Below are 15,602 nucleotides of genomic sequence, written 5' to 3' on the forward strand. Positions count from 1 at the left end.
AGTATTATGGAGATGACTTAATTACATTTGGAGCAAAATCAGATGTGGTGTGGCTTTTTTGTAGACAGTAATAGGGTTTTGATGTATTTGGTTTGCTGTATAGAAATTTGCATGTGCTTTCCACGCGAAAACAAAAAATAAGCCGACTCTCAGGCTAAGAGAGATTACCAAGTTATTTTCCATCGGTCACTGGCAGATTCTGGTGGGCATGCCTCTTTACTAAGGTAGTTTCCCGAAGTGGCACTGACAGTGTAACTTGCTGAACTCCTTTGATTTTTACCACCTATGCATAGGCAAACAGCCTAGCTCAGAATCAGGCTTAATTTGCCAGATTTTAAACTTTTCAAAGGCAGCTGTCATCCAGCAGGTCTGATAGTACAGATTCTGCTATTTATCTACCCCTATGGCTCCCCTTTTTTACTGCCCTCCTTTGTAAAATAAGCTGCCTCTGCTGGTGGCTCTCTGAGCTGAGGTGGTTGGGCCATGCGGTATGTCATTTCCCTGAAATCCCTGAGCTTGGGGAGATATAGACTGCCTTGGAATGAAGTGGCTAAAAGGGAGGGAATGATAGACTCAGGAAAGATTCTCAGATCTAAAAAGAACCTGAGAAAACATTGCTAGAGTAGGCAAAGGGGAGGGGTGGGAGTTTTTGCCTACTATACATTCCACCTCCCTAACTTGATTTTTGCACCTAGTTTAATTTAATGACCGAAGTAAAAAGTTCCCTCTCTTAGGTGAAACTTTTCCAGAATTGCCATTAACAAACATACTACAAACCCCATGAGCTGGTCCTCAGCCAAGAACTCCGGTATGGCGGCTTGTGTATAGTGACCAGTTGTACCTGACTGAGGCATGACAGTGAGAGGAGGAGAGGCCCTGCAGCTTCATGCCATCTGGTTTTCCTCTTTGTCATCAATAGTGATCAGGAATGCAAATGAAGCCCTTTTGCCAAGCAGGGTCTATGCTGGAAGTGGAGCAAGCAAGCTGTTGCCTTGCGGAGCAGCTTCTCCTACAGGTGGTTTTCAACTCTGCTCCAGGAACAAGAGACAAGCCTCAAAGTAGGTTTTTTTTTTTTTTTTTAAATTTTTTTTTTTTTTAACGTTTTTTATTTATTTTTGAGACAGAGAGAGACAGAGCGTGAACGGGGGAGGGTCAGAGAGAAGGAGACACAGAATCTGAAACAGGCTCCAGGCTCTGAGCTGTCAGCACAGAGCCCGACGCGGGGCTTGAACTCATGGACCGTGAGATCATGACCTGAGCCGAAGTCGGCCGCTAACCGACTGAGCCACCCAGGCGCCCCTCAAAGTAGGTTTTTACTGTTATTCAGATAGTGCATGGCTGGGGACACTTTTACACTTGGGTTTACTATGCAAATGTTACAGTTAGAATAAGGCAGACTATCTGGAATAGGTGGGGGAATAACCTAAGACCATCAAACGTTAGTGTTAAGTTACTTGATCACTTAGTATGATTTTCTCATGTTACACATGAGGACATTGAGACCCAGAGAGATAAAGGCTCTTATAAACCTTATCTGTTATGTTTCATTTTATCTTCCAAACGTGGATACGTTAAAAAGGAAGAAGAAGGGGCGCCTGGGTGGCGCAGTCGGTTAAGCCTCCTACTTCAGCCAGGTCACGATCTCGCGGTCCGTGAGTTCGAGCCCCGCGTCGGGCTCTGGGCTGATGGCTCAGAGCCTGGAGCCTGTTTCCGATTCTGTGTCTCCCTCTCTCTCTGCCCCTCCCCCTTTCATGCTCTGTCTCTCTCTGTCCCAAAAATAAATAAAAAACATTGAAAAAAAAAAAATTAAAAAAAAAAAAAAAAAAAAAAAAGAAGAAGAATATAGTATAAGAAGAGAAGGGCATGTAATAGCAAAATAGACTGCAGTCGTTTCTTTTTAGTATTCCCTCAGGAATGGGCCAGCTTAGATCAGCCTCTGTGGGGAGTGACTTGGCTGGCTCCCCAACTAGCCTTTGAGCATTCGTGTCCTAGAACCCCAAATACCTTGTTTTCTGCTAATCCCCAGGGTAGCAAAAGAGCAACAACATGTTTACTGCCCATTTGGTGATGGCTTGGGTTTTGGGATTCTGACAGCTTGCTGCTGGTATCCAGCACACTGACTGCATGCTAAGTGGTGTCAACTGTTTCTAAGCCGTTATGCTGTCATTGCTTACACTCCTCTTGGCAATCCTCTGCCAACTGTGTGTGTGTGTGTGTGTGTGTGTGTGTGTGTGTGAGTGATGGGGGCAGTGTTCTAAAAGGTCTGTTGATTGGGAAAACACGTTCAGGAAGCAACTAAATTTAGCTCTTTGTTTAACCCAAATCTTTTCTCTCTGGAAAGCCTTTTTGAGTCCTTTGATAGTGCTGTTTCCAACAGTCACAGATTGTCAGATATTCCTCCACTTGGACTTACCCTGCTAAATAACGATATCCAGGAGTCATACACTTGTGTGTTAAGTTTGGCTATAAATAGTGTGAGATGCGTGTGCGCTCTCTGTGTTCGGTGGTAAGCGGTCCCCAAAGAACACTAGTTAGGAGAGAGATAAGGCTTCGAAGAAGAATCTTTGCTCAACATTCATAATACTCTAAAAGAAATACTTACGACCATTCGGTCAGAATACTGTGCTTATTTTGTGTAAGTGACTCTAAGACCTTGCATTCGTTATTAAAATGTATCAGAAAATGGAAAGATACCATATATGCCTAGAGTCCTGTGAGCGTGGACATTAATTGCACTGGATATTGAGAAGCAGGAGAGGTCCTGAAGGCTGGGCTGATGAGGGATGGCTTCACAAAGGGAGCAGGACAGAAGCCTTGAAGCACTGGGCAGTCTTCACTAGGCAGAGAGCAAGAGGAGATGCGTGGGTGGGCTGGTAGGTGCTGGTGAATAGTGTGAAAGAGCCATGGGAGATTGGCCATTGGCTGGTTTGGCCAGGGCACTGAGTTTGCATGGGGGACTAACAGGAATTAAAAATACTTTGGACCGGAGCACAGAGTCTTGTGTGCATATGCTGTCCTTGTCCTATGCCATAGAGAGCAGCTTAAGGGTTCTGAAAATGACATTATCTCAAATCTCTTTTAGGAAGACTTTTAGTCTAGGAAGACTGGTCTCATGATAGAATTCAGGGTACAGTGGGAGGACAGAGGGACGAGAGCAGCAAGACTGGTTGAGCTCTGGACATAACTCATTACCAGAGGTTTGGGGCTCTGAGTGGAAGGAAAGAGCTGTGAGAGAAATGGTACAGAGGAGTGTGATGGTTGGAAACAGGTAGAAAAGGGTTGAGTGGGCGGGAGTGTTGAAAGGCATCAAGCCCGTGGGGCAGGAAGAATGGCCGTGAGCGTCTAGTGGTAGTTAGACTGTGTAAGTCTGCAGTGGGCCAAGTCTGCATGGTTTTGTGATTTTTCTGCCCGCAGTGCTTTGTGGCTCAGCTCAGAAAAGACAAGCAGTAGAGTTACCTCACTGAGAGAGAGGTCAGGGAGTTAATGCAGGCTTCAGTGAGGAGGCATCTGTAGAGTCAGAGAGCAGAGTTATAGAGCCAAATAGGGGCTACTGAGCCTATTTCCTTCTCTGTAAAGTGGGATAAAATTGTCAATTAAATGAGATCATGTGGAAAAGCAGCTAGTACAATGCCCAGCTTGTGATCGTTAGTCAGTATTTGACTTCAAATAGAATTGCAAAGGCTGCCTCAGTAAGGTTATTTCAAAGCATCTACGTTTATAAAATTTCTACCACGTGCTAGGCACCGTTCTAGACCCTCTGGGTAAGTCATTAGTCATTGTCTGCCACCTCAGGGGCCTCAGGAGTAACTAAATGTGTAAACAAATAATAGAACTGTGTACAAGGTTTAGAGGCGGCAGAAAGGGGATGGTGGGGACCTGTTTTAGGAGAAGCAACATCATTGTGATCAGTGTCATAGTATTGAAAGTTCATTGGGTATTTATGATGACTATGTCACGGGCACCATTCTGAGTACTTCACGTGCTTGTCACAGTTTTCACAGCACATCTGTGAGATTGCCCTGTTCTCCTCGTTTTGTTATTATCCCCATTTTGTTGGCATTAAGTGGTCCAGTAAACCTTTCAGTCAGGAATGACTTTAAAGTGTCTCGAATTCTTCATTTCCTGAGTTCTAATAAATTCTTCTTGGGTATATTTATTTAAGAACCCTTCCTATTGGGTAGAATTCTTATTTAACTTCTGCCATTTGTTTTCTACTATGTAGCCTCCTTCAGCCCTCTAGTATTTAGAAGCCCAGATGGGAGGCAGTGGGGGGGGGGGGGGGGCTGTTGGTGCAGGCCCCGAATCTCTGCAGTTGTCCCATTTGCTTTGTCTGAAGGATGTTTCTTTACCACCATACTATCTGCCCACTGAGATTTGAGGAGCAGCAAATGTATGAGGAGGATGACCGGAAATGAGTTACTATTTACTGTCTTGCAAAACGATCAAGTCAAAGTTTAAGTGGGGCGCTCTGGTCTGAGCTCCCTTTGCGTCCATTACCACTTACCCATGCCCATGTGTCTTGGTAAAAGCAGTTCTGGTTCCTACTTCGAAGGGGAGCTGCTGGTGAAGCCACAGTTGGTTTGTTCCTGCTGCTTTATGGCTTGCCTCTTTACTCTTCCCACCTTGGCTAGCGGAGTCTTTGAGCTTCAGTGGGGATGTATCTTGCTGTCAGGACAAGCTTGACCTTCGGCATTTCAGGCTGGCAGTTGTCTTCCACACCGACGTTCCATTTCTGCCTCTGAGCTCTGGCTGCCTGCTTCTGCCTCTTGTCACTGAGAGTCTCTTAAGAAGTATTCTAATCCTTTCAAGACCAGGAGTGTTCTTCTCTCTTGAAGAACAGGTAAACAGGAAATCTGCTTTGGGTTTCTATGTGTGTTCAGTAGGAATTCAGGAAGAAATAAATCTCTGAGTTTAGAAGTGGCCACTGAAGAATTTTACCATAAGGGTAGTGAGACTTCCTTCAGCGCTTGTGCTCCTGAGAGCTACAGGGACACATCAGGAAGTAAATTCTAGGAAATGTTCTGGATCAAAACACCTGCACTAATACACCTGTGCTGCGCCAAGTGCCACCATAATTTTGCACTGAACAGAGTTGATGAACCTAGTTTTTTAAAATTGTGTCTCTGCTAGCAGACTTCCTCGACAGTGACTTGGTTGATTTTAGGAACCTCAGATTCTAACAGAGTTGAGGGAGTAGTCAAACCCTTTAGTATGTTGTCCTTCAGAGTTTGGGGGCCTGGGTAATCAGGTAGATACTTGTCTTAGGCCTGAGGGGCTTCGTTGTAGTCATTGGCAATCTCATGAGGTTTTAGAGCAGTATTGTTAAGACAGGTGTCTTGGCTAGACCCTTCCCCCAGTAATGAACATTTGTGCTTCCTACAGTCTTTGCATGGGAAAAGGTCTCATGACAACTTTTGCAAGAGTTTTAATTTAAGAATTTATTTTAGTTAAATTTTTTAAAATTTATTATTTTTTTATTTTAGAAAGTGCAAGTGGGGGGGGGGGTGGAGAGAGGGGGGGAGGGAGGGAGGGAGGGAGTGAGTCTTAAGCAGGCTCCACATTCAGCTTGATCCCATGACCCGGGGATTATGATCTGAGTTGAAATCAAGAGTCGGATGCTCAACTGACCAAGCCACTTAATTTAATTTCACCAGGTGCCCCTTAATTTAAAATTTAAAATTTAAAATTTAAACTAAGGCCTGGAGGGTCCGGAAACTTGGTATATATTATGACCTCACAACTGAGCTTTGATATATCAAAAGCTGCCAGTTGGTCATTTTATTGTTTTTTTTTTAGAAAATGATTTGGTCTTTGTGAATGTGACCACTTTGCCAATATGTATCGTCTTCCCATTTCAGAGCCACAGGTGTCTAGCCAGAGTGAGGAAGGAGTTTGATTTCAACATATGCACCATCCACCATCCTCCTTAAATTCGACATATTGCAGCTAAGTCAGTCGTCCCTTCCCAGCATCCTTGCCTCTTTCCCATTCCTGTTCCTTTCAGTGCAGTCGCCGTTCTTTAAGTGCCTGGCATAAAATTTGCAGCCACCTTTGCCTCTTCCTTCTCATAAAAATTCATGACTAGAAAGGATCCCAGAGGCCATTTTTCTTCCTTCCTCCCCTCCCCTCCCCTCCCCTCCCCTCCCCTCCCCTCCCCTCCCCTCCCCTCCCCTCCCCTCCCCTCCCCTCCCTCTTTCTTTCTTTCTTTCTTTCTTTCTTTCTTTCTTTCTTTCTTTCTCTTTCTCTTTCTTTCTTTCTTTCTTTCTTTCTTTCTTTCTTTCTTTCTTTTTCTTTCTTTCTTTCTTTCTCTCCCTCTTTCTTTCTCTCCCTCTTTCTTTCTCTCTCTCTCTCTTTCTTTCTCTCTCTCTCTCTTTCTTTCTCTCTCTCTCTCTTTCTTTCTCTCTCTCTCTCTTTCTTTCTCTCTCTCTCTCTTTCTTTCTCTCTCTCTCTCTCTCTCTTTCTTTCTCTCTCTCTCTCTCTCTCTCTTGCTTTCTTTCTTGAAGGCAGACTGTAACATGCAGTACCTCATTTGGTCTCAAAAGCTTGACTCCCCTATGTTCTCCTACAAATGGACCTTGAGAGCTTGTTTGGAGGCTCTAGCAGGGGAGCCACCCGTATACCCTTGACCCAAGAACGGCCCTCCTCTATTGGGGAAGGTTGTCCTCTTCACCCAGCTCGCAGCTTCAGGAGGGATGCACATGGAAAGGTGAGGAAGAAAGGGGACACCTGCCTAGCCAGCCAGACCAGCCAAATCAACCCTGGAGATCTGTGGGGTGACAGATGTCATTAGCCCACGTGCCCTCACATCCTTTTTTTTTCCTAATAGCAGATGTAGTGATTCCTTCTGTAGCAGCCCTGGCAAGGAACTTTTGTTTATCCTCAGTATTCATTTTGGCTTCAGGCTCTCCTATTCTTACAGAGTCGCCCATTGAAATGGTCATGACTTTTTAATTTCTTGTGCTACCCCACAGGTTCCCTGTGTCATCTGATACCAGTTCCACATAGTCTTTCTGTCTTCGTTAACTTCCCCCTGCATAAAACAACTTGGCCTTTAAAGCCTTCTGAACTCTGGGCCCGCCTGCTACTCTAAGCCGGCCTTCACGTCAGCACCAGGGCTGCAGGAAGGGAAGTGTTCATCTGCACGTGTCACACAGATTCCAGCCTCTGGACTTTTGTTCATGGTTCCTCCCCACCGCATCTGGAGTACTCTCTCTCCTGTCATTCTGGCTACAATCCTGCCTGTCTTTCAAGGCATAGTTCAGATTGAGAATTGATACCTATCGCCTGCAGCCCCTGATTTGAAATCGATACATTACACTTGTGCTCAAGACCACAGTTCAGTCTGTGTATTCTCTGGTATCTGCACATATTTTTTGTTTTCAGCTAGATCATAAGACTGTGGGAACAGGGTCTTTTTTCATGTTCTTTGTATTTACTCTGTCTTTTGCCACTCCCCACCCCACCACTGGCTTGATGCGTTGTTACTCTGCCCACATTCGTTGGTCCTATTTGAAGGCACTTAATTAACTTTCTCTTTTCTACCCCCCAACTTTTTTACGTTGGAAACAATTTCAAACTTTCAGAAAAGTTGCTAGAATAGTATAATGAACACCAATGCGCTTTTCGAACACCATGCGCTTTTCCTTTAGATTCACTTAACATTTTGCCACATTTACTTTGTATATAAATGCACGTACACACCTGAACCTTTGAGGTTTAGTTGGAGCACTCCTACTTCCTTCCATTACCCCTGCTTGCTTCCCTGTGCGCTCAGCATGGTGCTGTGTGTACAACCACACGGTGAGATGGCTCTCAGGAAACTTTTAACCCAAACGTGTCCTCATGTTCACTCCATATACACAACTTTCCAGTTGTCCCAGTAGTGTCCTTCGTAGCTGTGTTTATAGTCAGCAGTGGTGCATTACAATTAGTTGTCATCTCTCGTTTGTTTCCTTTTAACCAGGACGATTCCCACAACTTTTGTTGTCTGTTGTGATATGGACATTTGTGAAGAGTCTAGGCCGGTTGATTTGCAGTATACTCCTTAGTTTTATTTACTGATTGATTGTTTCCTCTTGATGTGGTTCGTGTTAACACATTTTTCCCAGGATTTTGGTGGGGCTCTGTTCTATTCAGGGTATCACATCATAAGAATAGACAGTGTCAGTTTGTCTCACCACTGGGGCTGACTTAATCACTTGGTAAGGTATTGTCCACCGGATATCTTCTTCATAAAGCTCCTTCTCCCCTTCATAATTAAGAAGTAATCTTGTCAGGAAGTCCTCTACACCCTTGAGTCCAAGGCTTGTTCCAGTGGAGCTTTAACTTGAAGGAATGAGGTCCATTGTGGACAGGGCGTTGATCTAGTTGTTGTAAATGGAGGAAGGAAGACGTGAGGAGAGAATCCAAAACCTCTTACCCACACTTAACCTTTGGTTACAGCTGGGCTGTTGTCCAGCTGCAGAATGGAAGGCGCTGAGGCTGTTTTATAGGTGTCCTTTCCCATTCATTCATTAATTCAACACCTATTGATGTAGACCCTCCACCAGGCCCCGTGCTAACACTGAAGGTACAAAGAAGAACAGGTTACAGCAGCAAATGAGACATACATGGTCCCTGCCTTCATGGAGTTTACAGTCTGGCAAAGTAGATAGTCCAAAACAAAAAACAAAACAAAAAACAAAAAAACCCCCAGTTGTTTACAAGTTGTATTCAGCACAGTGAAGGAAATAAACAGCATGCTGAGACTGAGGGCTCTTTAAGCTGAGACCTGAAGAATGAGGAACCAGCCTTGAGTGTGGGTAGAGCATTGGAAGAGAGAAGAGAGGCCCCAGAGAGGGGACAGGCTTCCTGAGGCCAGAAGGGGATTGAGGTGTTTAGGAGCCAAAAGGCAGCCAAGGTGCCTTGGAGCATGGTGGGAGTTGGGATTTAAGGTGAAAGGGGTAAAGTGAACAGGGCCCAGATCATGGGCCCTAATAAAGAGTATTAAGAGTATTTAGGCTTCCTGTAACACATTCTTCTTTCAGGGATACACTGGACACCAAATTTCATTTTGTGGTAGCTTTAATGTAAATCTACAGGGGCTTTCTTGTACACTGTGGGTCTGAGGGTATGAACTTACCGGTGGTTTGTACTCCAAAGAAGAACCAGTGTGTTTAACTATAGAGAACAAACTGATGGTTATTAGAGGGGAGGTGGTATGGGGATGGGTCAAGTAGAATGATGGGGATTAAGGAGTGCACTTGTTGTGAGGAGCACTGGGTGATTAAAACAAAAACTTCAAAACAAAACCCAACCAGTGTGATATTGCCCCACAGTTGAGTGACCACCACAAAGTGGAATCCGCATTCATAGCCCCGGAGAAATCACCATGCCCGTTAATGAGCTGTGCTCCTCGTTGATAAGACCTGGGATGCACACAGCCTTTCTAACCAAAGGGCCATGTCTGTGTGAGGATTGAGTTTAGATCTGAGATGACACTTTGTGGTGGGAGCCTTGTTACATAACCGAAAGGCTGGGAGGTTTGAGGGACAGGGAGGGATGTACATGCAGAGGCCGCTGGAGAAGGTTTGGACATGGTGCTTGAGGGTGTGAGAATGTGTATATATGTCCATAAGGGAGGCAGAGGCCTGAAATAGTATGTAGTGGAAGGAGCCGTGTGGAAGTGACAAAGGCCTGAAGAAGGGGAGGCCACAGCAGGCACCGGGCTGCTGGCCAACGAGGCTGTATTGCTCTCGCAGCTTTATGCTGCAGAGTGAGCTCCTAGCCTGTATGGGGTGTGCCTGAGTCGTTTTCCTTGATACCTTAAGGTTAATTAGATCCTAAGATGTGCTCTTCTTGTCACGAACTGGCTATAATCCTGTCCCCCTTTCTGGTTTCGCCGACAGCTGTAAAATACATACTAAGAGAAACCCTACCAACTGATCTCACTGCTTTGGTTCCTGAACAATAAGGATCCACCTTCCAACCCAAACATAATTAGGCTTGGCTCGTGTTCAGGTTTGGCAGTGTTATTGTTTGCAATTTACACGCTATGTTCTTGGTTCCCTTCCTTTGGAGTTTATTTTATTCCCTCTGCCTGTTTCTGATAAGCCAGTCTGACTGGTTGGACTTTGTGTGTGAATGTGGAAAAGGAACATTTTGTGGTGCTTGCACATTCCTTTCAGAGAAACTGAGTAGGGTATGGTGGAATCCTAGACCCTGTAACTGGCAGACTGAGCAGGAAGGAATCCCGGCCTTGTCTTTCCCTAGGCTACAAAGTGTGCCGGTTCGTCAGCGGTGACCCCCTCACCCCACTTCCCCGGCCCAGATCCGTGAGAGGCTGGTCATTGATGTGCAGCTCTCTGCTGAAGCATTTAACCAGCCAGGGTTTGGGGTAAGCTCTCCTCTCCCTGTACTGTGAGTTCTGTACCCTTCAGTGCCGAGGAGACAGGTAGCAGAAAATGCTCAGTCTGCCTCCAGAGAGCCCTCAGAATGGGAGAGGGGGTGCACCTGCACGCAGCACACGACGTAGACCCAGAGAGAAAGCTTGATTTGTAGGGTGGCAGGCTCAGACTCACTGCCTTGATCCGTTTCAGATCCAACAGAAAGCACAAAACTGGGTGAAGAAGTGCACAGGCTCGAGGGAAAGCTCTCTCTTGCGTGACTTTGCAGGTAAAGAGGGGTTTGTAGTAGGCGAGTGCATGGCTTGTCTGACAGGTTAGGGTTGTTAGTGACTTATGACTCTGAGAGTTCACTGGACCTTTTCACACCGCTATCAATGGTTCCTAATTAGTTCTGATAATATGTGCGTGTCTGGAGCAGGCCGTAAAAATGACTGTTTTAATCAGCTGTTGACATGCAAGGTCAGGCTGCAGCCTCCCTAGAACTGACATTTCAGAGAGTGGGAGAGGAGACAGCCTGTGTTCCTAATGGCGCTGTTTGTGCCAAGGCGGGAGTAGGACTCAGGCAGGTGGAGGGGTTCGGTTAACCCGCAGGATAGTGTCAATGTGGATGTGTAGACTTCTTGTATTATCATCATTACATAAATTATTATTATTTCACCTTCCCTTGAGAGGATGTAGACCTTGGTGCTTTGGGTTCAGTCTTTGTGCTTGGGTTCCTGTTGTTCAAATGTACCAGTCTCGTTCTGTGTGGTTTTAAGAATCTGTGTAGGCAGGACTGGATCTCTGGTAGAACTTCAAGAAATTATTCCTGAAATGATCAGTGAGGAAGACAAGTTTTTCTGTAGAGGGTTCTGGAATCAGTAGGATAATGATGAACTTCTTGACAACTCCTACCATAGAGTTAGGCCAGACCAGAAATAGCACCAGGATTGCATCATGTGTATGTTTGAGTACTTGATGAGAACCCACCTCTGTTGATGAATGTTGCTGAGACAAGTTGAAGAGGTGGGGGGCCAAAGAAGTGAAAGGTTTTATTTCCCTGCTTTGAGGAGTTTACAGTCCAGTATAGATGAAGACACAGGATCTAAAAAGGCACCTGATCCAGCCAGACAAAACTAGTTACCTGCAATCCCATGATGCCTTGCCAGTTGGAGTCTGTGTGTATCAGTCTGTTGGTCCGTAGGGCCAAGATGGGACTCTTTGGCAAAAGTCTGCTCCCTTGGGGCCAGTCCAGTGGCTTCTAGTATTTGTAAGGTGGCATCGGTTGTCAAGATGAGCTGCCCATTACAGATCACAGTTTTTTACTTCGGCATTTCTTTCCTGTCCTGGTTTTCCTGGGCCCTGAAACAGCTCCTGGTGTGTTGGAACTGATGCAGGTAAGACTCTTTCAAGTGTACCAGCTACCGCAGACCTCGGCCTCACGAAACCAGATACTTCCATGGTGTACTTTCAGTGACTGTGATTCTCCCTAACATTTATTGAGTTTTTTTCTTTATGGCAAATAAAATGTTGAAGATTCTTGTCAGTAGCTTGCTTTTTTCTATGTACTCTTTCCCTGAGGTAGAAGTGTTAGGTTACACTCAACCCCAGATGGGGAGAAAATGACAAATTATTTGAGGAAACAAGTTGCTCGTTGAATTTCTTAAGCAAAGAGGAAGGACAGAGTAGAAGAGAGGAGGAGGAGGAGGAGGAGGAGGAGGAGGAGGGAGCAGATGGGAGCAAGTCATCCGGCCTAGACAGTGAGCAGCAGGGAGCAGAGTGTCAGGAGGCTTAGCGTCTGTTCCACTTCTGGGGAAGAAGGAGGGAGGGGCCTGCTTGTGAGGACTAGCCCCACTGCCAGGGATGGCGTTCCCCCCACTTTGGGAAAAGCGTGTTCCCTTCTGACGTGGCCGATAGGTTGCTGTTACAGGCTGTGCCGCCTTTTCTGGGTAGTAACAAAACTGATCTTGGTAGACTTGGCTTTTATGGCTAAAGCTAAATTGCTAAGAGTGCTGAAGCTCGCCTCTGCTCTTTGGTAACATGAACAAGTTGTTACTCCCTTCCCGTCCACTACTTGAGCCCTGGAGGGCTGCATAGCACACCCCGGTCCCGATCAGGCAGATGGGCCAGGGGAGGGTCGGTCTTAGAGTCTGGGCTTTCACAGAATCCTGGATTGAGTACACCCACTTGTGGATCTGGTTTCCTATTATCACTTACCCTTTCTCTCCTCACCTCCTTTTGAACTGCAGACTCGGGCCTGGTTGTCCCAAGTGTTTCCTATGAGCTGCATAAAAAGCTGTTGTCTGTGGCCGAGAAGCACGGGCTGACTCTGGAGCGGAGACTGGAGATGACAGGGGTGTGTGCCAGTCAGATGGCATTGACCCTACTCGGAGGACCCAACAGGTAAATAAATGCCTCCAGACCGGCAGGAGACAGAATGTGGGCAGGTGCTGCTCGCCGAGGAGTTTGTCAGTGTGAGTCCCTCTGTGAAGTCACTTTCCTGGGTGCTGCGAGGGGTTTTTTGCCCCTCTTAACCCTTTGACCCTTTCTCTCCCTGATAATAGCTGGTTCATGACACTCCTGCTGGCCACCAGAGGCCTGCCTTCTGTGAGCCTTTAGAGACGCAGCCTTTGGCACTTGTCATTCACTTCAGACAGACTGGGACACAAATCAACCCCAAGTTCCATATCTGAGAACTTCTGGAGCCACCCTGACAACTGGGTGTGAGAGCTGGAGTTCGGTGCCTTCCTACCTGCCCTTGGGCCCAGATATCAAGAGCAGTGCTTAATTTTATTTGTGGTCATTTACTGAGATCATGCGTCAATCCTTGTGCTAGGACTAGGGACACAAAGAAGAATGAAATACTGCTCCTGCCCTCCGGAAGGCTGGTGAGGTCTCCAGAAAGTACGATGCTATGGTAGAAGAAACAAGAACGTACAGGAAGCCACAGTCCTACTCCAGGCTGGGCAAGTCAGTTGTCCTACCTGGAGCAGCAGCATCTAAGCTGCGTCCTGCGGAGAAGGGGGAATTCACCGGGGCAAGCAGGAAGGGAGGGCAGGAGCAGGTGTCGGGAGGGAGGGAAGGCGCCGAGGGCAGAGGGAATTGAGGGCATGGGAGTGGCCGGGATCTGGAAAGTCACTCTTGTGTGGCTGGAAAGTAGGGCTTTGGACCAGCTGAGCAGTCGGGAGCTGCCGAAGAAACAGCAGTGTGGGGGCAGGGTGCGGATGTCCTCACCAGGTCACATTCCTCTCCAGCTGGCTTCTTGGGGCCGGTTGTCCTTGTGCCTGTCTTCTCCCTGCGTTGGAACTCTCAGGAGGCCACCTCCAGCTCCTTTGCAGCAGTTGCTGGTTTTCCTTTGAGAAAGATCACCACAGCCAGTAATCTTTGTCATGTGTGTGGGGTCCCATATGGTTTATCACTGTGCTTGCACAGCAGTGTTGAATTTGATCTTCATAACTTCACTTCGAAGGTAAATCTAGCCTGGTGTTTGAGGCTGAGCAGGCTGAGGCTCACAGAGCTGTAAGACTTGCCACGTTGACACTGCTGGTACTTGGTGGAGCCGGGTCTCCCGCCCAACTAGGCCCGGACTCTGCCCCCTGCCGTGGGGTAGGCGGTGCCATGGTCTGCTTTGAGTCCTGACAGGGTGCCTCTGTGAGAGGAAGAGTCCGTTTCAGGAACAGACACGGGTGAGTCAGACGCCACAGCGCAGCAGTATCTGTCCGAAGGGAGAAGTACTTGTCGTATTTCCTTAAGATGCAAACATAATGGGGGAAATGAAATGGTTTGGTGTATAGGTAGAGTGCATTGTTAAATTCCCTAGAATTTATTTGGAGGACAGAGGTTTCCTTTTTGACTTGAACAGCATCTGTCCTCTTCCTCCCTTTGGAGAGTAGGTGACGGTCACTGCTAAGCAGGGACCTGAGCCTGTTTTTTGCTGTCCGTCTCTAGTTGCCTTCTGCCCTGGAGGCAGAGCGTACTGTCTGTGGGTTGGGAACAGCTCCAGAGTGAGTCCTCCAAACCTCCTTACTTGTGGCTCAGCTTTGAATGGCAGGAGCTGGAAATGACTTCGTCAGGAAGTGGGTATCCAAGGGAGCTGCCAGCCTAGGAGACCAGGAAGCCCCGAGCCTGCTGCCTCCTCTGTGACCAGTGCTATAATGTGTCAGGCCCTGTTTAAATGCTGTCCATACCTCCATTGATCCACACAGCGTTCTAGGGAAGAGGTACCATCCGTACCTACGGTGTTGCCCTTATTAGCTTACTGGCAGCTTGGTAAAGAGAACTTGGTTTGGCAACTGATTGAGGATGATTTAGAACTGCCATTTTCAGTACTTGCTGTGAGCTTCTTAGGAGTTGAGCCAGAGTAATCCTGGAAGACGTGAGCCTTGAGCTGGATCTCAAAGAAAACGTGGGTCAGAATTTGACAAGGAGAAGCAGGAAGGAGCCTTACAGGTACAGGACAGAGTGGGGCCAGCCTTGCTTCAGTGGAACAGCATGTTGGGGAAGAAGAGTGAAAGCTGTAGAGGTAGAGAAGCGTCTTTGCTAAGCAGGATTTGGACCTCACAGGACACAGAACAGTTCAGTGGTTTGATCGGAAAGCAGTGTTCTGGCAACCGTGTTATATGGAACGAGATCTGGGTGAACTGCCTAGTGAGAGGACCCAGCAGATGAAATGACACTGATGTGTGGGACAGGGCCAGTGCCACCCTGTAGACCTGGGATGCTGTGGATTTTGGCCCCCTCGGGACCTGGGACTGTAAAAAACTCTGAGAGCAACGGGTGCTCTCGTCTGGTTTAGGGTGCAAGGGATTGGCAGGTCTGCAGCCGATAGCGCTTATTTACCTTCTGTTCCAGGTTGAATCCCAAAAATGTTCACCAGAGGCCTACAGTGGCCCTGCTGTGTGGCCCCCATGTGAAAGGGGCTCAGGGGATCAGTTGTGGAAGGCATCTAGCCAACCACGATGTCCAGGTCATCCTCTTCCTGCCCAACTTTGTGAAGATGCTGGAGTCCATCACCAACGAGCTGTCTCTCTTCAGCAAGACCCAAGGCCAACAAGTATCTAACCTCAAAGGTGAGCATTTGCTAGGGCTGGGCTAATATGGCAAGCCCCCCCGCCCCCTCTTGGAGCTTGGTGGTCTGGTGCTGCCGCCCAGTGGTGGCATGTGGAAAAGCACCACAGGTGTAAAGTCTGTTCTGCCTGTAAGTTTTCGTGCATAAAGGAAGTACTTAGGGTATTGACC

General features: G+C 47.1%; 1 protein-coding gene across 3 annotated transcripts in view; it reads left to right on the forward strand.

Moving 5' to 3' along the window:
• Window positions 1-15,602, forward strand: part of EDC3 (enhancer of mRNA decapping 3) — a 60,777-nt gene that overhangs the window by 40,231 nt on the left and 4,944 nt on the right. For all 3 annotated transcript variants that reach the window (XR_013556367.2, XM_060618056.3, XM_060618055.3), the window contains exons 5-6: window positions 12,614-12,767; window positions 15,216-15,433. Coding sequence is in view for 2 of the 3 variants with exons in the window: in XM_060618056.3 (XP_060474039.2) it covers window positions 12,614-12,767; window positions 15,216-15,433 (372 nt within the window). In the remaining variant the exon portion in view is untranslated. The remainder of the gene's footprint in view (window positions 1-12,613; window positions 12,768-15,215; window positions 15,434-15,602) is intronic.

Source organism: Panthera onca, chromosome B3, assembly GCF_046562875.1.
Source record: "Panthera onca isolate mPanOnc1 chromosome B3, mPanOnc1 haplotype 2, whole genome shotgun sequence".
Lineage (NCBI taxonomy): Eukaryota > Metazoa > Chordata > Mammalia > Carnivora > Felidae > Panthera > Panthera onca.